This window comes from Salmo salar, chromosome ssa21, assembly GCF_905237065.1.
Source record: "Salmo salar chromosome ssa21, Ssal_v3.1, whole genome shotgun sequence".
Classification (NCBI taxonomy): Eukaryota; Metazoa; Chordata; class Actinopteri; order Salmoniformes; family Salmonidae; genus Salmo; species Salmo salar.
The window spans coordinates 4,815,173-4,841,857 of record NC_059462.1 but is presented as its reverse complement, the minus strand read 5'-3'; the positions used below and the strand labels follow the sequence as shown (position 1 = coordinate 4,841,857).

Genomic DNA, 26,685 nt, shown 5'->3' with positions numbered 1-26,685 from the left:
TCAACCTGGGTGTCCTAATCGTGTCTGGTGTGGGTGGACAAAATCAACATGCGCTCGATGGTGCACGCGGACACACGCGTGTGAGCAGTGTGGTCAGCATGTAATAGCCCTGGCTGCATTCCCTCTCCATGATGCTGAAATTATTTCAATGCATCTATGATGGACACATTTGTGATTTTCAACAGGTTTGTGTGATGTCATCTGCTTTACCTGGGCTTCTCCCAATTAAGTGGCAACACCCTCTGTTTGTTGTTGAATAATATCATAACTTTATGAAGAGTATAGGCTAAAGTCTAAATGGTCATAGATTTTTTTTTATTATGGCATTTGTATCTCTTAGTTTATTCATAGTTATCACAAAGTTATCAACGCCCATATTATTTTCACACAATGTTATCAGGCACTCTCATTTGACAGAAAACTACTGGCAATATCTTGTCATCTATTTACAGACATAGCCTGATCTGCAACACACCTCTTCTGCTTTTTTTCTTCATTAAAAGACAATGATAGTATCCTTTTGTTGTTTAGCCTATTCATAGCAGTTTTCCAGACACTTTACATTATGGGGGAAACTCACCTCAGCCAAGCTATTACACTGAGTCCATTGTTTTGCATGCCACCTGTCGTTATGTTGACATCAGCTGTTATAGCCGATACTGTAGTTCACTTCTGCTTAGAACACTACCTGTCACCGCGCTACACGAAAGCATCCCCGACAGCCTATCACGGGGGAGTACCAGTACCAGCACCTGTGACTTCTTCCAGGAACACCTCTGTCACACAGGCTACAATCCGGGACCATTTAATAAACCCGACGCTTCAGAGTTGAATATGGATTAGGCACACATGATATTATATATTTGATATGCTATGAGTAGCTATAGTCTAGTAGCACTGTTACGATGCAGCCATTAGCCGATAAATTAGTCCAAACTCAATGCAGAAAATCTGTTTAGTATAACAATAAACTGCTGAAAAGTCACTGACATACCATCAATCATAGAGACAATTCTATCTCTTCGCATAATTCCTGAAAGCGTCCGTGATATCACGGCGCCGAAACCACGTGTCTACGTAATGGAAAGCCAATGTTTCAATTGCAACCCCTCCTTCCTGTTTATTTCCAACCAGAGATCCAAGGCGAAGCGAAATACATGCAAATATTTTCCCAGGCGCACCGTACTTTTGGAGTAGATGTCAGTGGTGCATTTGTGAAACAACTGAGAGATCCACCCTTTAGATAAGAAACACAAACCACCCAAAAGCATCAGGACAGACCAGAGCCTTCAAAAGGAAACAAACCTGGCTTTACCGTTGCAGTGAGAGCAAAACAAAGATATGAAAACTGGGGTTGTGGGAATTTGACTTCGGCAAACAGTTGGTTTTTGAAGAAAAAACACCACCAAGTGAAGTGACTTGATTTGGCAATGTCTTGTTTTATTGGGGCTATCGTTGCTGTCTGTGCGTGTGCATAGGATGCATCCTTCCCTGGCTGTTGATGCTGTTCAGATCCTTCTTCCTCTCATCAGAGTGATTAACTAATAGGCATGGTTTTCTCCTCGGAAAGCTCGTGTTTCACTGTTTTCACGTTAGTTCTGTTTGTTTAAGGGCAGCACGTCTCCTCCCGGTGCGACACATGCAATTTATAGAGTATATTTTCTATTACCGACTCTCGGAGGTGGCATCCTTTATTCGCCAGAAGAAGAAAAAAACACCTTTATTGCGAAGTCTGACAGATAGAGAAATATTTTCACCAGGTGAATGAAAACGCATTTATGCGACTTGGATATTTACTATTTTTCTATGATACAATTGGTAGCCCTATCCCGGAGAACTGAAACAATTGTGTTATTATGCAACCGCAAGGATCTCATCTATATCTGGGTGTTTAAGCCGCTGGATTGCTCTTCGCCCAAATCAATGTGGTTTCTTTGGAACATTTTCAGCAAAGGAACGCATATGCTGCAGTGTCTTTGTGGCAAGAGTCTTAAGAAAAACAAGAACCCAGAAGGTAAGCACTTTGCCATTGGATGTTCATTGCTTTTTTTCCGGTGGTGAACTGCACTGTCTGTGTTATAGCCCACGTTTGTTGGTTCTACGGGGTGATAGATCTGCAATGATTATTTGTGCAGCGAGTGGATGCAGTGGAGAGGGGAGGGGGATAACTTATCCTGTAGAGTCGCTATAGCCTGTCGGCGAGCCCTGGCATGGGGACGCGTAGTGCACAGACCGACACACACAGGAAAAAGCCCCCAGCAACCCCGAAGCATGATCTCCTAACTTTTTAAATAGCGTCCAGACACATGATATTTTAGCACTTTGGATGGACATTGGGATCACATGCTAATAAGGTTGCTCACTGAGCCGTCTGTCTATCCGTCTCTCTTTTAACCAGGTTTTATTTGTCGGGTTGCTGCAGCAGCATTTCCCCCGCAACACTTGCTTCTCGATTTAATAGGCTATTCGCTATGTTTCAGCGAGCTTGATGGATGAGCCAGACAGCCTATGTTTATCTCAGTATCCACACATACATAACGATACATGTTGTAATATTTATTAGCGATGCATTATCACATGCCTTATTTGGTCGAATGGAATGCATTGTTGGATAAAAGACGAACAGCGGCGCGTGCATGGGCTAATGCGATATTTTCTGAAAGCAAAAATACCCACTTCACAGCAATCTCCATTTGATTTCAGTCCTCATCACATTGGTGTGAAGTATCCCATCATAATAGTGATACTTATACCCCCAATACACAACTGCCTGGCTATTGAAGGCAGTGCATAAAAGTGAACCCACTCGGCAAAAACTGATTGAATCAACGTAGTTTGTAGTTAATTTCAACCACAAAATTCAATGTGATAACGTTGAATCAACGTAGAAAACTGATTGGATTAGTAAAAAGTCATACATGTAAAGGAACTTTTTATTTTTTACTTTTAACCTAAATCCAATGTCATGGTGATTTTGTTTTGATGATTTCACCATGAATTCAGGTGAGTTGACAACACAACCAAATGTAAAAAAATAAATGAAATAAAAAGACGTCTGTTCCCAGTGTGAAATTTCTCAATGCACCTGCGATTTTTTGCCACTGGGCAGGGGCGAAAATCTGATATCAACTTTGGAGGGGACAATTACATGAGATTTTCTCAAGAGCAATTCCTGAGGGGGACACCAAAAGTAGTGCTGTAACACATAGCCTACATTGTAATATGGTAAATGTATATTGAGGAACCAAAGAAATAAGGTGTTTGCTGTACTCCTAACTACCGGTACCCAAAACTACACAACTAATCACAACAGCAATACCATTGCCTTTAACAAATCTTAGTTCAGTCACCAGTTTAAGTTGAGAGTGGGGGTATCCATGGCATTTTCCAATTATGTTCCTATTTTACAAGTCCAAAAAATTGAGAACCTTTCATAATGTTGCCAAACAAAGACTCAACAAACTTACCTGAGACTCCCTGTCTCTGCCAGTCTGTCCCTGCATATCTGTCGCCAACTCTGCTGTCTGTGTGCCATCTGTTGCCTGCTCTGCCTAATGACATCATTGTGAAACATTTCCATTAGAATTTCATTTCTTTCTTATGAACATTTTATCAACTAGTCTTTGAGATATTAGGCTACTAGTGTTCTTACTTTGCGTTTTGGTATACTGAAAAATACTCTGATGTCCGTCTTTTATTTTTCTGCCATTTTTCTACCTGGCTAGTTGGCTAGCTACACACACAGTGTGTAGGTTATTTACAGTAGGAGATGGGCTTCTATCATATTCAATCATTCTATTTGGGCTTAGATCTAAAAGGTAGCTAGCAAATGTGAAACGGATTAAAATGACAAGAGTTGACAGCTGTATGAGTTCACCATTTACACAACATATGCTGCAACCTTTTGTAATTTTAATAGTTTGTTTCATATTGGCTGGCTTCCAACAATAGCTGAATTTGCAACGCTAGCGAGCACCAATTCAGTTTCAGTGGTGTTTGCTATAATCTTAGCTACCCGGGTTAAATAAAGGTGAAATAAAATAAATAAATAAAAGTTCACTTGCGACAATTTAGCTTTTGCAACGAGACCATTAAATATATTTAAGACAATGGTAGAAGAGAGTGTAGTTCTGTTCAGTTTGGATTTCAGTTTATCGCTAACCTTATCACAGGGACTTTGAAGCACTAATTTACATCATCTGTATGCTGATTCCATCTTTGACGACGCCACATAAATGGAATAGGTACTAGCTAGCTTAATAGTTAATATTTGCGCGCTAGCTCTGCATATTCAGCTAGTGTGTGTGCGCCATTGACTGGATGAACCTCCCGTCAGTTACGTGCATTGAGTGCCTTTCAGACAGTAGATACGACCTCTCTGTTACCTAGCAAGCTAAGGAACTGGCAGTGGATCAAACCATTGTGAGGCAAAGGGTGGGGGGGTTGCAATCATTTGAAACTTAAAAACGCGCTATTAAGTGTCTATAATCAGCACAATTGCTTTCATTGCGTATTATTAATTCACTGCTCAAAAAAATAAAGGGAACACTTAAACAACACAATGTAACTCCAAGTCAATCACACTTCTGTGAAATCAAACTGTCCACTTAGGAAGCAACACTGATTGACAATAAATTTCACATGCTGTTGTGCAAATGGGATAGACAACAGGTGGAAATTATAGGCAATTAGCAAGACACCCCCAATAAAGGAGTGGTTCTGCAGGTGGGGACCACAGACCACTTCTCAGTTCCTATGCTTCCTGGCTGATGTTTTGGTCACTTTTGAATGCTGGCGGTGCTTTCACTCTAGTGGTAGCATGAGACGGAGTCTACAACCCACACAAGTGGCTCAGGTAGTGCAGCTCATCCAGGATGGCACATCAATGCGAGCTGTGGTAAGAAGGTTTACTGTGTCTGTCAGCGTAGTGTCCAGAGCATGGAGGCGCTACCAGGAGACAGGCCAATACATCGAGAGACGTGGAGGAGGCCGTAGGAGGGCAACAACCCAGCAGCAGGACCGCTACCTCCGCCTTTGTGCAAGGAGGAGCAGGAGAAGCACTGCCAGAGCCCTGCAAAATGACCTCCAGCAGGCCACAAATGTGCATGTGTCTGCTCAAACGGTCAGAAACAGACTCCATGAGGGTGGTATGAGGGCCCGACGTCCACAGGTGGGGGTTGTGCTTACAGCCCAACACCGTGCAGGACGTTTGGCATTTGCCAGAGAACACCAAGATTGGCAAATTCGCCACTGGCGCCCTGTGCTCTTCGCAGATGAAAGCAGGTTCACACTGAGCACATGTGACAGACGTGACAGAGTCTGGAGACGCCTTGGAGAACGTTCTGCTGCCTGCAACATCCTCCAGCATGACCGGTTTGGCGGTGGGACAGTCATGGTGTGGGGTAGCATTTCTTTGGGGGACCGCACAGCCCTCCATGTGCTCGCCAGAGGTAGCCTGACTGCCATTAGGTACCGAGATGAGATCCTCAGACCCCTTGTGAAACCATATGCTGGTGCGGTTGGCCCTGGTTTCCTCCTAATGCAAGACAATGCTAGACCTCATGTGGCTGGAGTGTGTCAGCAGTTCCTGCAAGAGGAAGGCATTGATGCTATGGACTGGCCCACCCGTTCCCCAGACCTGAATCCAATTGAGCACATCTGGGACATCATGTCTCGCTCCATCCACCAACGCCACGTTGCACCACAGACTGTCCAGGAGTTGGCGGATGCTTTAGTCTAGGTCTGGGAGGAGATCCCTCAGGAGACCATCCACCACCTCATCAGGAGCATTCCCAGGCGTTGTAGGGAGGTCATACAGGCACGTGGAGGCCACACACACTACTGAGCCTCATTTTGACTTGTTTTAAGGACATTACATCAAAGTTGCATCAGCCTGTAGTGTGGTTTTCCACTTTAATTTTGATTGTGACTCCAAATCCAGACCTCCATGGGTTGATAAATTGGATTTCCATTGATTATTTTTGTGTGATTTTTGTTGTCAGCACATTCAACTATGTAAAGAAAGAAGTATTTAATAACATTATTTCTTTCATTCAGATCTAGGATGTGTTGTTTAAGTGTTCCCTTTATTTTTTTGAGCAGTATATTATTTAAATTACATAGTTATGTTTCAGTGATATATTGGGGGGGACAAATCATATTTTTCCCAGGATGGGGGGGTCGTGTCCCCCCCGGGATTTCCGCCCCTGCCACTGGGCAACTGTTTTTTTCAACAGGCTGTTACCAAGGGAAGACTATTGTACAGACAGCCTACATTGTAGGTTAACCTTGTGTTTTAAGTTGCGTGGCAGCACTGTTTATTTTTCTTTCCTCGACATTGGTAGGCTACTGCAGCATAGTAGATAATCATAATGAAGCTATTTTGCCTTGTTGACACCGCAACAATAACGAATAAATAAACATTATATAGTCCTACTTTATAGTCAAATTCACATCATGTCCGATAACGAAGTCAATAAAGACAACTATCACTTTTGGTAGATGAAAAGAATAGCTAGAATATTCTGAATGTAGGCTATTGAACGAATTGCAGAAAAAACACAAACTTTCAGAAATGCCACTCTGGGGAGAATAACCAAATCGGCACATACAGCTGATCAATCACAGCTACAGTCATCTGTCGTCTGCAGTTTAGCCACTGTCCTGTCATGTGGCTCTTATTAAAACGGATATACAGTACCAGTCAAAAGTTTGGACACACCTACTCATTCAATGGTCTTTCTTAATTTGAACTATTTTCTACATTGTAGAATAATAGTTAAGACATCAAAACAATGAAATAACACATGTGGAATCATGTAGTAACCAAAAAAGTGTTAAACAGATTCTTCAAAGTAGCCACCCTTTGCTTTGATGACAGCTTTGCACACTCTTGGCATTCTCTCAACCAGCTTCAAGAGGTAGTCAACTGGAATTCTTCTTCAAGTGCAGTCGCAAAAACCATCAAGCACTACGATGAACTGGCTCTCATTAGGACCGCCACAGGAAAGAAAGACCCAGAGTTACCTCTGCTGCAAATTGCTGCAAAGAAAACACTACTAAAGGACACCAATAATAAGAAGAGACTTGCTTGGGCCAAGAAACATGAGCAATGGACATTAGACCGGTGGAAATCTGTCCTTTGGTCTGATCAGTCCAAATTTGAGATTTTTGGTTTTGTGAGACAGCGTAGGTAAAACGGATGATCAACGCATGTGTGGTTTCTACCGTGAAGCATGGAGAAGGAGGCGTGATGGTGTGGGGGGTGCTTTGCTGGTGACACTCTCTGTTAAGGCACACTTAACAAGCATGGCTACCACAGCATTCTGCAGCGATACGCCATCCCATCTGGTTTGGGCTTAGTAGGACTATCATTTGATTTTCAACAGGACAATGACCCAAACACACCCCCATGCTGTGTAAGGGCTATTTGACCAAGAAGGAGAATGATGGAGTGCTGCGTCAAATGACCTGGCCTCCACAATCACCTGACCTCAACCCAATTGAGATGGTTTGGGATGAGTTGGACCGCAGAGAGAAGGTAAAGCAGCTAGCAAGTGCTCAGCATATTTCGGAACTCCTTCAAGACTGTTGGAAAAGCATTCCTCATGAAGCTGGTTGAGAGAATGCCAAGAGTGTGCAAAGCTGTCATCAAGGCAAAGGGTGGCTACTTTGAAGAATCTCAAATATAAAATATATTTTGATTTGTTTAACACTTTTTTTGGTTACTACATGATTCCATATGTGTTATTTCATAGTTTTGATGTCTCCACTATTATTCTATAATGTAGAAAATAGTGAAAAATAAATAAAACCCTTGAATGAGTAGGTGTGTCCAAACTTTTGACTGGTACTGTACATTTATCTAGTGTATTTATGGAATTACCTGTACACTGTGGATGAGGTGCGTACAGTATAGGCTACTGGTGTCGCTGTGTAAATAGCAGGAGCCTATTCTATATCCAGAGGACTGAAATATAGAGCAGGTCATCTGTAAGCTATTTAAATCCTGTTTAAAGACAGCTGTTTGGGTCTGTGAATGTCTTTTTAGATAATTGAAAGACACTGATGTTTTGGACTCCAGTGTAAAAAGAGCAAAGCAAGCTTAGGCTATAGACCTGTGTTGACCCCCAAAACATATCCATGGAACCTATCTGAAACGTAAACATTGAAGGATCAGTCCTTTTTTTCACAGTCAGACTAAATTGAGGATGCAGACTGGGATGAGAGGGGCTCATATCAGCTGCTATATGATCCATACAGGCAAACAGGATGAGTTGAATGAATTCATCATCTCACACTTACAGGTAGCAAATCATGAGGTTTTGGATAAGTTTCCCAAAGTAATTACGGCCCCAGAAGCAGCAGTGAAGACAGAGAGACCCTCTCCGTCCAAAATGGCACCCAATTCCCTAGCCTACATACTTTTCTTTTTTACATGACATAACTCAGGGGGCAGCAAGACACATGATCAGATTTCCAACATTTGTCAGCATAGCAGATGGATCCATCTCTTTTCTCTTTCTCTCTCACACTATGCATTATATGGACTAGATGTTTAAAGTGAAGTTTCTATAGGAGCCTTCAACTCCACCAGATGGCACTTGCAGATAGCCTTGTGTTGGCTAATATTTGCCTGGCAGGGGCAAAATAGCTCTGTTGGCATTGATGTATGTTTGCGTATTCTGTACTGTAGGTGTGAGGTTAACACAGATTTTGTTTTTAGCTGGGGATGAAGGAAAGCTGATTGGTTTTGTGAGAGCAAACCCACTTCGCTGGGGAACGAAAATGACTCTGTACAGTTTCTCTGAGGGACACAAGCCTTCTGTCCTGTGGCATGACTGTAGAATATAGACTGAATATTTGACATACTTAGTTGGTGCACCTTATTCTTATTCTGTGAAGTTCATGCATGCCAGATTCAATATAGAAACACAGTAACTTTACAGAGTACTCTAACTTATCAATCAAAATAAATCATTTGACACTGATAAACAGTAGAAGGCCTTTCCATATTTGAGATGTTGAGAGCAGTGAAACTGCAACTGTCAGCATCACATCAACAGTATAACTGGCTCGTCTCACTTCTCAGTTATGATTGACATGAATTGAAAGAAACACAAACATATTGCATTTCCCTCAAGGCAGCATAAACAGTGGCCCTCCATTGTTATTTTAGCAACCGCTGCGTACTGTAAATGTGATGAGCTGTGACAGTGCTGTCTGCCTTCTGTCTGTTCAACCCATACCCCAGGCCACACAGATCTAAGATCAGCTTAATGTCCTCAAATCCTGAACTTAACCAGAGGGAAGACCAAAGTAGGGCCCAGTACACAACCCATAGTTCATTAGCCCATGCCCCAGGCTAACTCTTTGATACCAAAGTCAGACAGTATTTTTTTCTTCAATTATCTTAACTTTACAACATAAAGTTTACAGGATAAGGGTATGGGAGTAATAGGGAGTTTGGCAAAGTCACTGAATAGGGCCTTCCACCATAGATACAACACAGGTGTGAGCAATCTTCAAGTGGTTCGCAGCGCTATCCACAACTGTGGTGTTGAATATGCGCAAACTGCTACTAGTTAGTGCTGGTCGCGGTGCTGTTCATGGTGCTGAATCTAAACCCAACCGTTGCTAGTTAGTGCTGACCGCAGTGCAGTCCATGGTTCTGAACTGACGGGAACTGCCGCTACTGCCGATTGCATTGTCCGTGGTGCTGAATCAGCATCCACCATCACTTGTTAATGATGGCCGTGGCACTGTCCATGGTGCTGAATTATTGTGCGGGTTGCTATAACAACACGATTGAGGTTACCACAGGGTAGTGACACATTATCTTCTTACCTGCAGCTTCTTCCAATGAAGTCGTAAATAAATACACTGCTCAAAAAAATAAAGGGAACACTTAAACAACACAATGTAACTCCAAGTCAATCACACTTCTGTGAAATCAAACTGTCCACTTAGGAAGCAACACTGATTGACAATACATTTCACATGCTGTTGTGCAAATGGAATAGACAACAGGTGGAAATTATAGGCAATTAGCAAGACACCCCCAATAAAGGAGTGGTTCTGCAGGTGGGGACCACAGACCACTTCTCAGTTCCTATGCTTCCTGGCTGATGTTTTGGTCACTTTTGAATGCTGGCGGTGCTTTCACTCTAGTGGTAGCATGAGATGGAGTCTACAACCCACACAAGTGGCTCAGGTAATGCAGCTCATCCAGGATGGCACATCAATGCGAGCTGTGGCAAGAAGGTTTGCTGTGTCTGTCAGCGTAGTGTCCAGAGCATGGAGGCGCTACCAGGAGACAGGCCAGTACATCAGGAGATGTGGAGGAGGCCGTAGGAGGGCAACAACCCAGCAGCAGGACCGCTACCTCCGCCTTTGTGCAAGGAGGAGCAGGAGGAGCACTGCCAGAGCCCTGCAAAATGACCTCCAGCAGGCCACAAATGTGCATGTGTCTGCTCAAACGGTCAGAAACAGACTCCATGAGGGTGGTATGAGGGCCCGACGTCCACAGGTGGGGGTTGTGCTTACAGCCCAACACCGTGCAGGACGTTTGGCATTTGCCAGAGAACACCAAGATTGGCAAATTCGCCACTGGCGCCCTGTGCTCTTCACAGATGAAAGCAGGTTCACACTGAGCACGTGACAGACGTGACAGAGTCTGGAGATGCCGTGGAGAACGTTCTGCTGCCTGCAACATCCTCCAGCATGACCGGTTTGGCGGTGGGTCAGTCATGGTGTGGGGTGGCATTTCTTTGGGGGGCTGCACAGCCCTCCATGTGCTCGCCAGAGGTAGCCTGACTGCCATTAGGTACCGAGATGAGATCCTCAGACCCCTTGTGAGACCATCTGCTGGTGCGGTTGGCCCTGGGTTCCTTCTAATGCAAGACAATGCTAGACCTCATGTGGCTGGAGTGTGTCAGCAGTTCCTGCAAGAGGAAGGCATTGATGCTATGGACTGGCCCGCCCGTTCCCCAGACCTGAATCCAATTGAGCACATCTGGGACATCATGTCTCGCTCCATCCACCAACGCCACGTTGCACCACAGACTGTCCAGGAGTTGGCGGATGCTTTAGTCTAGGTCTGGGAGGAGATCCCTCAGGAGACCATCCGCCACCTCATCAGGAGCATGCCCAGGCGTTGTAGGGAGGTCATACAGGCACGTGGAGGCCACACACACTACTGAGCCTCATTTTGACTTGTTTTAAGGACATTATATCAAAGTTGGATCAGCCTGTAGTGTGGTTTCCACTTTAATTTTGAGTGTGACTCCAAATCCAGACCTCCATGGGTTGATAAATTGGATTTCCATTGATTATTTTTGTGTGATTTTGTTGTCAGCACATTCAACTATGTAAAGAAAAAAGTATTCAATAAGATTATTTCATTCATTCAGATCTAGGATGTGTTATTTTAGTGTTCCCTTTATTTTTTGAGCAGTATATTTAGAGCCAATCTGTGTATGTTGACCAACCTTTGCATCGAAATGGCCAACCTTTGTATTTTGACAACATACAAGACAGAAGGTAAGACTTTACCACAGACTGATGAAGTACCGGTAGTCATGAATGGTTGTCTGAGGCTTGTTTTGTTTGTGTCAAGACTAACAGCTGTCGTTTACCTCATTGATCAACTATGGTCTCAGCTCACACAGAGGATTTGTCTTTCTCTTAGCAACTGCAGGTAGACAATAACTCCTGGCCCCCTCAGATATGTCACATCTGCCACTCCATACTTCCTCTCCAAGCTAAACAAACAACAAAAAACACTTCCTGGCTTATGGTTGGCTTAGGGTACATGGAAAGCTCAGTAAAGACAGGTGTTTAGATATATACAAAAGATAGGGATGTGTGTAAAGCTATTCCAGGAGTGCCAGTTTTTCTTAGAGTACAGGCAATTAAAGCGCAGAATTCTTGTCGAACACAAGAATGATGCAAATTAAGTTAGTAAAGTCAAAGACGGAAACTCTAACTCCAAACAGACCGATTCTAGATATCATTGAAGGCATGTTTCAACCTTTCAACTTGTGATGGTATTGACGGAATGATTTTGTCCCATTTCTTGTCACACTTCAGTGACACTGATGACCCCTGTAGTTAGCCCTTCAGATTAGTGGTCTGGTAGAACAGGCATTGCTGCTCTCTGATACACGTGCTCAGTCTGATGTCATAGAGAGGGGGTTAAGTCACTCTTGGTGGGCACATCATGATTCATTAATTCAATCAAGTAATGAAGTACTGTGGTGTAATTAGTGAACATTGGACTCCCCCTGCAGCTGTTCTACTAGTTAAGATTGAATTACTTACCACAACTTTTACGTCATGTCACAGTGAAACTTTGAGGACACTTGGCAATAGTCCGAATTTTGTCTTAGTACTTTTTTGCCATTGTAATTAGTGTCAGTGACTCAAAGCTCTCTTTCTGTGTGTGTGTGTGTGTATTTATCTCCCTGATGTAAACCGCTATAAGATCCATACAGGCGAACAGGATACGTTGAATGAACCCATCATCTCACAGTTAGAGGTAGCAAATCATGAGGTTTGGGATAAGTTTCCCAAAGTAATTACGACCCCAAAAGCAGCAGTGAAGACAGAGACCCTCTCCGTCCCAAATGGCACCCTATTCCCTAGCCTACATAGTGCAAGACTTAAAAAGGAAGCAAGATGCACAGCGGTCCCTGTAGTATCAATGAGATTTCCAACAACATTTGTCAGCACAGTTAGAAACATCTGTTTTACAGTGTAAATGTAGATGGAACCATCTCTTCACTCACTCACTCACTCACTCACTCACTCACTCACTCACTCACTCACTCACTCACTCACTCACTCACTCACTCACTCACTCACTCACTCACTCACACCTCCTGCTGTCCGTACAGCTACCATCGCTCGGCTGCTTACTCAAATTCACCGCATGGTGCATAGTGTTTGTGGTGCATTGAGAGGTAATGCTCAGCTCTATGGTATGTTACAGAGGCTTGGGGGGACCATGGTTGTCCCTATCTGGCCATGCTAGAAAGGACACCATCGAGTCGAAGGTCACAGCCATGGACCAGAGCTAGGAGAGACTCAGGAGTAGAGTCGCTGGTCCAAAAAAAAGAGCTTTATTTCATACCTAACCATACAATCTCAGCGAGCAACAAAAGTTTTTCATTCAGAGAAAGTCAATAAGGTATGAGGAAGCTGATTCTGTATTTGGTAGAGACCAGGGATAGGCAACTTTGATGGGGGTGGGGGCCACAAAAACAATCGGAATTACCCCCTACACCACATTGCGAGCAGAAACATTTTAGCAGCCTCCCTCTTGACAGTGGGGAGAAACATTTTACGTTTTAGAGTTAATTTAGTGCTATTCTACACGTTTTAGAAAAAGGAAACGCACACCTATAAAGGCGAGGTGCTGGCCAGCGGAGCAGAACACTAGAAAACAAAGGAAAGCCGCACACTCTAAGAGCTCAGATGCAAAAATTTAATTACCAACGTTTCGACAGCGAAGCTGTCTTCATCAGGGTATCATCACAAACACTGCGAGATGAGTCATTTATATAGTGTCAAGAGACACACAGGTGTTTGTAATCATGGCCAAGTATGGCCTAATATCATTGGTTAACTCAAATATTTAAAAAAAATGGCATACAAAGGACATACAAAAAGACAAACAAATGGATAGCATACGATCATTGCATTTGTAGTCTAAAATGTATCTAACAAACAATTACAATGGCAAAATCACAATAATCACAAGAATGGCTTCAGATCAAAGTCTATGTTGAGACCGAAGGGAGCAAGGGTCTTTAAATTAAAGATCCAGGCAGCCTCTCGTTTTAACAATAAATTATCAAGGTCACCCCCTCTCCTCGGGAGGGTGACATGTTCGATACCAATATAACGCAGAGACGAAATCGAATGGTTTGCTTCCAAAAAGTGGGCCGCAACTGGGTAAGTCAAGTTTTTGCACCTAATGGTACTACGGTGCTCTGAGATACGTACTTTTAATTCACACTTTGTTTTACCCACATAATTTTTACCACAGGGACAAGTTATAAGATAAATAACTGCCTTAGTGGAACACGTAATAACACCTTTAATTGGGATAGATTTCCCTGTTTGGGGGTGTTTGAAGGATCTACATTTATAAGTGCCATTGCATTGAGCACAGCCATTACACTTGTAATTTCCATCCAGTATGGGCGCAAATAGGCGTTGTTCAGGAATATCTTGGGGTGGTAAATCAGAGTGTACCAATTGGTCTCTGAGATTTCTGCCCCGCGAGAATATGACCAGGGGAAGATCAGGAAACACATTACCGAGACTATCATCATATTTCAGAATGTGCCAATGTTTGTGAACGATTCCTTTAATTTGTTCAGAGCACTTTGAATAGCGGGTAGTGAGAATAGCGGGTAGTCTTTTTGCGAGACTGACCTTGAAAAAGGTCATGTCTCGTTTTGTTTTGAATTTTCTCAATGGCAATATTAATCTGATCATTGTTGTACCCCCTCTCCTTGAACTTATCCTGAGTCTCAGCCATATTTCTGTCGAAATCTGATTGTTTAATACAAATTCTTTTGATTCGACAGAATTGGCTGTAGGGCAAACTATTTTTCAAGGGAAGTGGGTGACAACTATCAGCCCTCAACAAACTGTTACGATCAGTAGGTTTCCTGTAAAGATCAGTGTATAAAACATTATCTTCACACAAGATCAGAAGATCAAGAAAACTGATTTGACGTGTATCAGATTGCATAGTAAATCTCAAATGTTCAGAACAGGAGTTAAGAAAAGCATAAAACGCCTGAAGCAGTTCTGCATCACCCCTCCATAGAACAAAAATATCGTCAATATACCGTTTCCAAATAATGATGTTAGGCAAGAAAACATTTTTGAGAGGGTTGAAAATGGATTGTTTCTCCATGTAACCCACATACAGATTAGCATAGTTAGGAGCCATGGGGGATCCCATAGCAGTACCCTTCGTCTGAATTGTTTGTTAGATACATTTTAGACTACAAATGCTATGATCGTATGCTATCCATTTGTTTGTCTTTTTGTATGTTCTTTGTATGCCATTTTTTTTTAAATATTTGAGTTAACCAATGATATTAGGCCATACTTGGTCATGATTACAAACACCTGTGTGTCTCTTGACACTATATAAATGACTCATCTCGCAGTGTTTGTGATGATACCCTGATGAAGACAGCTTCGCTGTCGAAATGTTGGTTATTAAATTTTTGCATCTGAGCTCTTAGAGTGTGCGGCTTTCCTTTGTTTTCTAGTATTCTACACGTTTTGCCATGGAGCATAGAGAAAATGTTGCAGTTTTAAAGCAAGTTTGCTGCAATTCTACACATTTTGCCAAGGGGTGGGGAGAAGATTTTGGAATTTTATAACTAATTCCATGCAATTCTACTCATTTTGCCATGGGGCGGAGAGGAAAATGTGCTGTTTTATAGCAAATTTCCTGTAATTCTTCACATTTTGCCATAGGGTAGAGAGAACTGTTTGCAGTTTAATATGATATCTTAGTGAGACAGACAAACAAAATCAATGGGGGCCCCCGGGCCGGTAACTCGACCTTGACTACTAACTTTTGATAGCTGGCCGCTAGTGACTGAGTGACTATCAGTGACTGACTGAACGAGAGTACAGATTTTTTTAAATTAAACCTTGTGTAATGTACTATTCTAACTTGCAACAGTAAATTGAGACCCCTACTGAGTTCCCTTGTTATGTACAATCTACTCATTGACAGCCCGCGAGCTACTGGCAGCTGGCAATCTACCTTTTAGAGACCCCTTGGTATACTTTAACCTAATGGTGGTATTTAGAAAACATATATTGCCAAGTCCAAGAGGTGACTTGTATAATCCATTCTGCATTTTCTGTACTCACATGCACACTCGCAGGCACACACGCACACACCCACACAATATTATATGGACGATGAGTATTCAGTATCAATCGACCGACAGCCAGGTTTTGTATTGAATGTAGACATCACTTGCTTACTAGAATTGCTTGGGTTCATTGACTGTTGTGTAAATGCATTGTTTTTATGTATAGAGAGAGAACCTGGATTCAGTTATACATGCCAGAAAGTAGAGAGTGAAGATGTCTGAAATGATAGGACCTTGAACAGCCTTTAGAAATAGCAGTGTTTTTGTGTCAGTGTACTGAATGATATTTTAATACGACGTTCTGCTGTATGTTGACATGTGCTTGGACCAGAGCTAGGAGAGACTCGGGAGTAGAGAAGTAAATAAAGAGCTTTATTTCATACCTAACCATACAATCTCAGCGAGCAACAAAGCTAAATGAACAAATTAAAATAAATGAATAACTATATTATTAACTAGATGAACTGTACTGTTATTGCACTTCAATCAGAGAAAGTCAATAAGGTATGAGGAAGCTGGTTCTCTAGTTGGTAGAGACCAGGGATGGTCAACTTTCATGGTGGTGGAGGCCACAAAATAAATAGTTTTAGAGTTCATTTTGTGCTATTCTACATGTTTTGCCATGGGGCGTAGAGAAAATGTTTCAGTTTTAAAGCAAGTTTGCTGCAATTCTACTCATTTTGCCCTGGGGTGGAGAGGAAAATGTGCTGTTTTATAGCAAATTTCCTGTAATTCTAAACCTGTGAGTAGTAAGATATTATCTTCCTCCCTGTACTTTTTATTTTATTTACCCCTTTTTTCTTCTCCAATTGGTAGTTACAGTCCTGTCCCATCGCTGCAACTCCCCTACGGACTCATGAGAGGCAAAGGTTGAGAGCCATGTGTCCTCCAGAACACGACCCAGCCAAGCCGCGTTGCTTCTTGACACACCACTCGCTTAACCCGGAAGCCAGCCGCACCAATGTGTTGGAGGAAACACCGTCCAGCTGGCAACCGAAGTCAGCTTGCAGGCGCCCGGCCCGCAAGGAGTCGCTAGTGCACCATGGGACAAGGGAATCCCGGCCGGCCAAACAATCCCTTAACCTGGACGACGCTGGGCCAATTGTCCGCTGCCTCATGGGTCTCCCGGTCATGCCCAATTGTAACACAGCCTGGTATCGAACCCTGGTCTGTAGTGATGCCTCAAGCACATCGATGTATTGCATTAGACCGCTGCGCCACTCGGGAGGCCCGCCACCCTGTACATTTACACACGCACACACACACACACGCAAGCATGCACACACGGACCCACAGGCAGGTAGACATGCGTGCACATTCTTCCCTATTGTGCTGAACAGTGTAAGGAGAGACTCCACAGTGTAATGTGAAATTACATGTGCATTTTAATAACCTAGATTTTGCTGATGGAAGACTTTTCTATGCAATTCTCACCTCAGAGCAAGTGTCAGTGCAACAGCCAAAGTAATATATCTAAAATCCTTGACTTTGCAAATCAGGGTTTAATACTGTATAAGAAAAAGGAGCAGTTTCTAGCTTGTTATAAGGCAGTTAATTCATGCTCGACTTGCAATTTGTGCCAAAGGAGAAAAGCCAGGCATTAGACCACAAGTCTATAATTAAAGGGGTTGGAAGAGATTTAAACAAGAACTCCAACAATTAGACTAACAACAGGGTTGTCCAAAAATAACCTAAGCACACACACCAATGGCTTGTTGCTATGGTTTCACAAACAAGCAATTACTGTGAGTTTATAATTGGTAGATCTGCAGTACTTTCTTCGCCCACATGGAAAAAAGTGTTGTAGACACACTTCACATTTGTTAGTACAGTTTCTCACTTCAGAAATAAAGACAAAGTGTATATGAACCAAGGGTAAGTAAGACTATATGAATTAGTATGGATATTATTGGCAGAATTAAAAGAAACAGAAACATCCTTTAAAGAAGTGAAGAGTCCAAGAATAAAAGTAGAAGACTCCAACCACTGTGGCATGTGTTCCTATTTGGTTTATTATTGAATCAGCATTTCAACGTCTAGGTTTAAGGGTAGAGACATTATGTTATGGTAGCATGGAATCATCTCTTATATGATTATTATGATCCCATTAAGTAGGCCTTGTAACAGGCGCTTGATGCAACGGGTACACATACTCGAGAGGCTCTTTCTGTAAGTTTCTTTAATATTAATCATCATGTTGTAGCCAACATGAAAATCGTCCGCAGCATTATCACTTTCCTCTATGAATTAATTTGGGTTCTCTCTCTTTTGCTCTTGAGAACTGGTTCCCATTCCATCTCCCTTGGAAAGGCAATCAAGTTAACATACAAATCAGTACAGATAGGGGAGAGGAGGAAGATGGGAAGAGAGTAAAATGGAGTAGTCCACAACAACAAAAAATCCTGTTGTTTTTACGGTACATTACTGGCAGCCAGTTACTGGTAAGTTATTGTAGAAAAAGGTACAGTATGTTACCTTAAATTCCAAAGAAACTTTGGCTTAACAGTACATTACTGTAAAGTGTACTGTACTGAACTCGACTCCACTCTATTCTACAGTACAGTATATGTACTGTACTGAACTGTACTCTTCTTTGCTGTACTCTACTGTGCTCTATTGTACTGTACTGTACTGTGCTGTCCAAACTGGTGAAACATAGACATCTATGATTGGTTCAGATTTGGTCCGGTCCGGACCAAATCTGAATCAGTCATGGACGTCTATATTTGGGCCCAATGAAGGCCGGTCCAGACGTCTGTGGATGTTGAAATCAAAGCTGATACAAACCGGTCCAGATGTATGTTGACGTTGAAATCAAGGCCAGGGTGGACTGACCAAATTTCAACAACTTTTCAATGTCCATGGATGTCCGATGTCGATTAGGGCTCAGTGAGTGAGGATGCTGGTTACAGTAAACGGAAAGAGTGGGGAGTCATGGGTAGGTGTCAGTAAGAGCCGGGAGAGGTGACATTAATGACAGAGAGAGAGTGAGATAGCGACTTTTCCAGACTTTTCACACACTTTCTTTGACCACCAGATGACAGAAAGAGAAAGAAAACAGTTATGAGCTGAACATAACAGTATGCCAGTGGAAGGGAGGACTGTAGCAGGTGACCCAACTGTGGTTTGTGACTACTATGATTTCCCATTGTAGCCAATTTAATTGCAGAAATACCGATTTGGTGACAGAATTTCAAGTTTTAATATAAACAAAATTGATATCAGTAAAAACAATTGCTAGATCTACTTTGATGAGGGAGAGAAATTAGAACATAGGTTTTTGGTAATGGAATTTTAAGGCACAAGGCAATATTTCTTGAACTTAAAGAATGCAGGTTTTTGGTAATGGAATTTTAAGGCACAAGGCAATATTTCTTGAACTTAAAGAATGCAGATTTTTTTCCCTAAACTAAATATGTGTTGCTATTGGTTGGCAGGGATCTTTACTTCAACATTAGTGTGTTTTTGAATGTATTTCTAATACTTTTTTCTGGTATTTCTAAAACATTTTTTCCAGTAGATGTTTTCTAAGACCCCTTTTCCAACTATTTGACTAGAAATCAAATCCTTTGGTTATTCCTAATTTTTTGGATGGAAAATGGTTGAAAAATATATATATGCCTTAATTTTTCACAAGAATCGTAGCTTTCATTTTACACCCAATTTGACATGCTCCTCTGAACTTCACGTTGGTGCTCATGAGTCCTTTTACATGAAAAATGACCTATATTACCTGTGTTAGATTTGAATGTACATCATAGGAGGCTGCTTTTTATTTAATTTATTTAACCTTTATTTAACTTGGCAAGTCAGTTAAGAACGAGTTCTTATTTACAATGACGGCCAAACCCTAACTCGGACGACGCTAGGCCAATTGTGTGCCGCCCTATGGGACTCCCAATCACGTCCGGTTGTGATACAGCCTAGAATCGAACCAGGGTCTGTAGTGATGCCTCTAGCACTGAGATGCAGTACCTTAGACCGCTGCGCCACTCCGGAGCCCTGCTGAGGGGAGGGCGGCTCATAATAATGGCTGGAATGGAATAAATGGAATGGCATGGAAACCATGTGTTTGATGTATTTGATACTATTCCACCATTCAGCTCCAGCCATTACCACGAGCACGTCCTCCCTAAGAAAGGTGCCACCAACCTCCTATGATGTACAGGTAGGCCTAATCGAGGCCTAACCTAATGTATTGGCGCATACAGTTTTAGGAAAGGCATTCATTGCTTGTCATATTTTGGGAAGTAGCAGACAGATGTGAAAACAACTTCATTTCTGACAGTCCAAAGTTACCTTCTGCCTGCTGTGCAATTTATAAGTTAGCTGTGCTTTGTATGTATCAAAAACAGCTGCTTCCACATTTGTGATCTGGGGTGCGTGCTCATTTAAAAAAAAGAAAAACAACTGAAATGCGGCTTTTTATATTTTTATTAAAACAGTCATTCCAAACCTTTAAAAGGATTAATAATCCTGTATTGAAATTGGTGAAATTCTCAATGTACACTACTTTTATGTTGAATTTACAGAGTAGAAGAGGCCATCACTGCATTAATGGTAGTTATGGAGACTGTTAAGTTGACATTCTTTACAACTCTCATTAATTCAGTGATGGCCACTCTTACTCGGTAATGTCAGCATACACTTGAGCATGTACATCAGCTGATGTCACAAAGTGCTGTACAGAAACCCAGCCTAAAACCCCAAACAGCAAGCAATGCAGGTGTAGAAGCACGGTGGCTAGGAAAAACTCCCTAGAAAGGCCAGAACCTAGGAAGAAACCTAGAGAGGAACCAGGCTACGAGGGGTGGCCTGTCCTCTTCTGGCTGTGCCGGGTGGAGATTATAACAGACCATGGCCAAGATGTTCAAATGTTCATAGATGACCAGCAGGGTGAAATAATAATAATCACAGTGGTTGTAGAGGGTGCAACAGGTCAGCACCTCAGGAGTAAATGTCAGTTGGCTTTTCATAGCCGATCATTCAGAGTATCTCTACCGTTCCTGCTGTCTCTAGAGAGTTGAAAACAGCAGGTCTGGGACAGGTGAACAGGTCAGGGTTCCATAGCCGCAGGCAGAACAGTTGAAATTGGAGCAGCAGCACTACAAGGTGGACTAGGGACAGCAAGGAGTCATCAGGCCAGGTAGTACTGAGGCATGGAGAGAAAGAAAGAAACCGAGAAAGAGATTGCTCTGTCTAATTCTCATACTTAAATTCACACAGGACACCAGATAAGACAGGAGAAATACTCCAGATATAACAGACTGACCCCAGCCCCCCGACACAAACTTTTGTAGCATAAATACTGGAGGCTGAGACAGGAGGGGACACTGTGGCCCCATCCGACGATATACCCCCCAGACAGGGCCAAACAGGCAGGATATAACCCCACCCACTTTGCCAAAGCACAGCCCCCACACCACTAGAGGGATATCTCCAACCACCATAACATGCTTACTTCAGCAAATACATTTTTTTGTGATGAAATTCTCTGGGCTAATGAGGTCTGTAAAAAGTTATGTGTAATTGACTGGAGAGGCAGAATGTCTTCATGGCTTGTCAACCTAATGCCGTCTTTCTCTGTATCACAATTAGAAGATTGTGAATTTACAAAATGCATTCCTACATTAATTGGTAATATCACCAAAGTCCACACTGAGATTTAACATTTTAATTACTAAAGTCGACTGAGTGATCAGCACTGTCGAGGAAAAGTGTTGTTATAGTCATTAATGGCATGCTTGGCTTTGTAAAACTGTGATATTGCCTGCACTTGTATACAATTAAATATAATTTACCTAAATAGAATAGAACTGCAGTGTAACATTTTTGAAGTTGAGTCAACTTAAAAAATCAAGGTAACCAGCTGCAATATGATTTCTAGTTTACTCCACTTTGGAGCAGGACAGTTCTACTAACATACATTCCTGAGTCGTCTTAACACATTTGCCAAAGTTTAGTCCCACATTTGCCAAAGTTGAGTCCCCTTCTTGAGTTCAAGTAAGGATATACATTTTAAGTTGGATGAACTATATATAGATGTCAACTCAACTATGGAAATTATTTTGTTATTGACATATGGCTGTTTTATTTTGCTTGAGACAAGTATGTTAACATTGAACTCCTTACCAGTTTCAGTCATGATCCAATTAATGGACCAGATACTGGGTTCTAACAAATCCACCCCGAGTTACCACAGACCAGAGGTACAAAAATCTCGCTAATGGTTAAAACAAATCCACTTATTTTTTTGCTAAATCGGGTTTAGTGCATCATATTCCAGCCTCTGAAATGTACAGTACCAGTTAAAAGTTTGGACACAACTGCTCATTCAATTTTTATATATTTTTTGGACTATTTTCTACATTGTAGAATAATAGTGAAGACATCGGAACTATGAAATAACAGATATGGAATTGTGTAGTAACCAAAAAAAGTGTTAAACAAATCTAAATAGATTTTATATTTGAGATTTTTCAAAGTAGCCACCCTTTTCCTTGAATGACAGCTTTGCACACTCTCGGCATTCTCTCAACCAGCTTCATGAGGTAGTCACCTGGAATGCATTTCAATTAACAGGTGTGCCTTGTTAAAAGTTCATATGTGGAATTTCTTTCCTTTATGCGTTTGAGCCAATCAGTTGTGTTGTGACAAGGTATACAGAAGATAGCCCTATTTGGTAAGCAAAGAGAAACGACAGTCCATCATTACTTTAAAGGTCAGTCAATACGGAACATTTCAAGAACTTTGAAAGTTTCTTCAGCGCAGTTGCAAAAACCATCAAGTGCTGTGATGAAATTGGCTCTCATGAGGACCGCCACAGGAAAGGAAGACATAGAGTTACCTCTGCTGCAGAGGATACGTTCATTAGAGGTAACTGCACATCAGATTGCAGCCCAAATAAATGCTTCAGAGTTCAAGTAACAGACACACCTCAACATCAACTGTTCAGAGGAGACTCAGGCCTTCATGGCCGAATTGCTGCAAAGAAACCAAAGGACACCAATAATAAGACGAGACTTGCTTGGGCCAAGAAACACAAGCAATAGACATTAGACCGGTTAAAAATCTGTCCTTTGGTCTGATGAGTCCAAATTTGAGATTTTTGGTTCCAACCGCCGTGTCTTTGTGAGACGTAGGTGAACGGATGATCTCTGCATGTGTGGTTCCCACCGTGAAGCATGGAGGAGGTGGTGTGATGGTGTGGGGGTGCTTTGCTGGCAACACTGTCTGTGATTTATTTAGAATTTAAGGCACACTTAACCAGCATGGTCACCACAGCATTCTGCAGCGATACGCTATCCCATCTGGTTTGCGCTTAGTGGGACTATTAGGGTTCCAAAGTTTGGAAACTTTCCGGTAAATTTCTGGAATTTTTCCATGGGAAGGTAAGCCCGGGAACTTTGGGAATTTTGCTTAAATTTATCAAAAAAGTTAGCTTATAAAAAGTGAACCTTCTTGTGGCATATTTTGGTTAAACTATCCCCAATTCAATGGAATTACAACCCTCTGCATGAACAGTGCATTCTTCCATCATATGTACAGCTGACTCTCAAGATCTTGCACACTAATGATATGCTATTGAGCCCACACTACTACACTGTCTGAGCCAAGGACTACATGCTTTCTGGTAAGTATTGATTACAAAACTGGGTGGAGTGAATATATTTCATATGACATACAATATTTTTGTTAACTAGTAAATAAATAGTAGCCTACAGAAAAGTGTGTTTAAATCATTTGTAACTGTTAACAATTTCTGCTAGTTAGTTTTTGCTACCATGTGGGTTTTAGCTTGCTTGAGTCTGCTAACTGAGGAGTGTTAATTCACCTGTTTCCATACATGTTTCATTTTAAAACATTTATCTTACAAAGGAGTTGTTTAATCTAACTGTTTAAATATTTATCTGTACATGGAATTGTATATGTTTTTTCTTTACTCATTTTTTTCTAATCTTTACAGGAAAATGCCATTGGCACTATCTGACGTGTGGAGACATTTCACTGCAGCTAATGTAGAAGGAAAAGCTGTATACATTTGCAAATACTGTGCCAAATCATATGTGAAGAATGCAACAAAGATGCAGAATCATCTGCCCAAGTGCATAAAGTTCCCTCAGCGCTCACAACAAGCAACCTCTGGCAAAAGTCCCTCTACTTCTATTCGAGTTGAAAATTATGAATCAGACACCTTATCGATAGCAACAGCTCATGGTCCCCCTGGATTCAGAAGTTTTTTTGATTCAGTGGAGGAACGTAGTCAGAAATGCTGATGAATGTCTTGCTCGAGCTGTGTATGCAACTGGTTCATCTCTGATGCTCACAGGCAATGTGTATTGGAAGAGATTTCTGAATGTTCTTTGCCTAGCATACACCCCTCCAACCAGACATGCTTTATCTACTCATTTGCTGGATGCAGAGTTCAACAGAGTTCAAGTGAAGGTCAAGCAAATCATAGAGAAAGCAGACTGTATTGCAATCATCTCTGATTGGTGGTCGAATGTTCGTGGGCAAGGAATAATTAACTACATCATCTCCACCACTCAACCAGTATTCTACAAGAGCACAGACACAAGGGATAACAGACACACCGGTCTCTACATTGCAGATGAGCTGAAGGCAGTCATTAATGACCTTGGACCACAGAAGGTATTTGCACTGGTGACAAACAATGCTGCGAACATGAAGGCTGCTTGGTCTAAAGTGGAGGAGTCCTACCCTCACATCACACCCATTGGCTGTGCTGCTCATGTATTGAATCTATTCCTCAAGGACATCATGGCACTGAAAACAATGGATACACTCTACAAGAGAGCCAAGGAAATGGTTAGTTATGTGAAGGGTCATCAAGTTATTGCAGCAATCTGCCTCACCAAGCAAAGTGAGAAGAATAAGAGCACCGCATTGAAGATTCCCAGCAACACCCTTTGGGGTGGTGTTGTCATCATGTTTGACAGTCTCCTGGAGGGGAAGGAGTCTCTCCAAGAAATGGCCATATCACAGTCTGCCGATATGGATAGCCCCATCAAGAGGATCCTCCTGGATTATGTATTTTGGGAGAGAGTGGTAAGCAGTCTGAAACTCCAGAACACAGGTTTGAGGGAGACAATGGCATCCTGTCTGATGTTCAGACTCTGCTTGCAGATGTAAGAGAAGAAATCTGTACTTCCCTGCCCACTTCACTATTGCTCCAAGCAGAGGAAACTGCAGTTCTGAAATACATCAGAAAGTGTGAAGACTTCTGCCTGAAGCCCATACACGCTGCAGCGTACATGTTGGACCCCAGGTATGCTGGCAAGAGCATCCTGTGTGGTGCAGAGATCAACAAGGCCTGTGGTGTCATCACTACCGTGTCTCGCCACCTTGGCCTGGATGAGGGCAAGGTTCTTGGCAGTCTGGCGAAGTACACTTCGAATCAAGGGCTTTGGGATGGAGATGGATTATGGCAGTCGTGCCAACATATCTCATCAGCTACCTGGTGGAAGGGACTTTGTGGACCAGAGGCTCTTTCCCCTGTTGCCTCCATCATTCTCCAAATCCCACCAACATCAGCCGCCTCAGAGTGCAACTGGTCCTTGTTTGGGAGCACACACACACCAAAGCACTTAACAGGCTGACCAATACAAGGGTTGAAATATTGGTGGCCATCTGGGCAAATTTGAGGCTTTTTGAGCCTGACAACGAGCCATCCTCAACAAGGTTGAAAAGTGACAGTGAAGATGAGGCCTCAGAGTTCGATGTTCAAGAGGTGGACATTGAGGATGTCCAGGGAGAAGACATGGAAGCCTGAGAGGAAGACAACCAAAACTTTAGTTTCTAGACTATCATTTTACAGATATATGTTGAAAACGTTTTTGGGAGATGCGATGGATCATTGGGGATCATTCAATATTCCCTTCCTTTTGTTGTTCAGTGAAATCATCCCATGTGAAGAGTCAACTCATTTAATTAAAGTTCAATTCGTAACTAAATATTTTTTTTATGTCTATTGGAAGGATTTAATCATTTGCAATTATGTCTACTTATAAGGTAAAAGGTTTATGTTTCTGTCTCCATATCATATGGTAAATATATCCAATGCAAAAACATATACATTTAAATGGTATTAATTAGCAATTTAAATGGTATTAAAATACATTTCTGTTAAATCCCATTAATTCACATATATTTCTGTTAATTCCCACAGAAAGTTTCCACCTCTGAATATTCCCCAAAATGTGCAACCCTAGGGACTATCATTTTGTTTTCAATAGGACAATGACCCAAAGCACAGCCTCAAGGCTGTGTAAGGGCTATTTGACCAAGAATGAGAGTGATGGAGTGCTGCATCAGATGACTTGGCCTCCACAATCAACCGACCTCAACCCAATTGAGATGGTTTGGGATGAGTTGGACTGCAGAGTGAAGGAAAAGCAGCCAACAAGTGCTCATGTAGGAACTCCTTCAAGACTGTTGAAAAAGCATTCTTCATGAAGCTGGTTGAGAGAATGCCAAGACTGTGCAAAGCTGTCATCAAGGCAAAAGGATGGCTACTTTGAAGAATCTAAAATATATGTTGATTTGTTTAACATTTTTTTTGGTTACTACATGACTCCATATGTGTTATTTCATAGTTTTGATGTCTTCACTATTATTCGACAATGTAAAAAATAGTAATGAGTAGGTGGTACTGTATGTATTACTTTTAAACTGTTCCCTGTCAAGTGAAATAACTAAAGTAAAATACAATTTGTCGAAAGGCACACTGGGAAATATGTTTACGATA

The 26,685-nt window shown here is 42.0% G+C and overlaps 1 protein-coding gene across 1 annotated transcript in view; it reads left to right on the top strand.

Moving 5' to 3' along the window:
• Positions 1–1,131: 1,131 nt before the first annotated feature.
• Positions 1,132–26,685, top strand: part of fgf14 (fibroblast growth factor 14) — a 329,837-nt gene continuing 304,283 nt past the window's right edge. Inside the window, exon 1 of the mRNA XM_014163795.2 lies at positions 1,132–2,014. Coding sequence (XP_014019270.1) covers positions 1,765–2,014 — 250 coding nt within the window. The 5' untranslated portion in view covers positions 1,132–1,764. The remainder of the gene's footprint in view (positions 2,015–26,685) is intronic.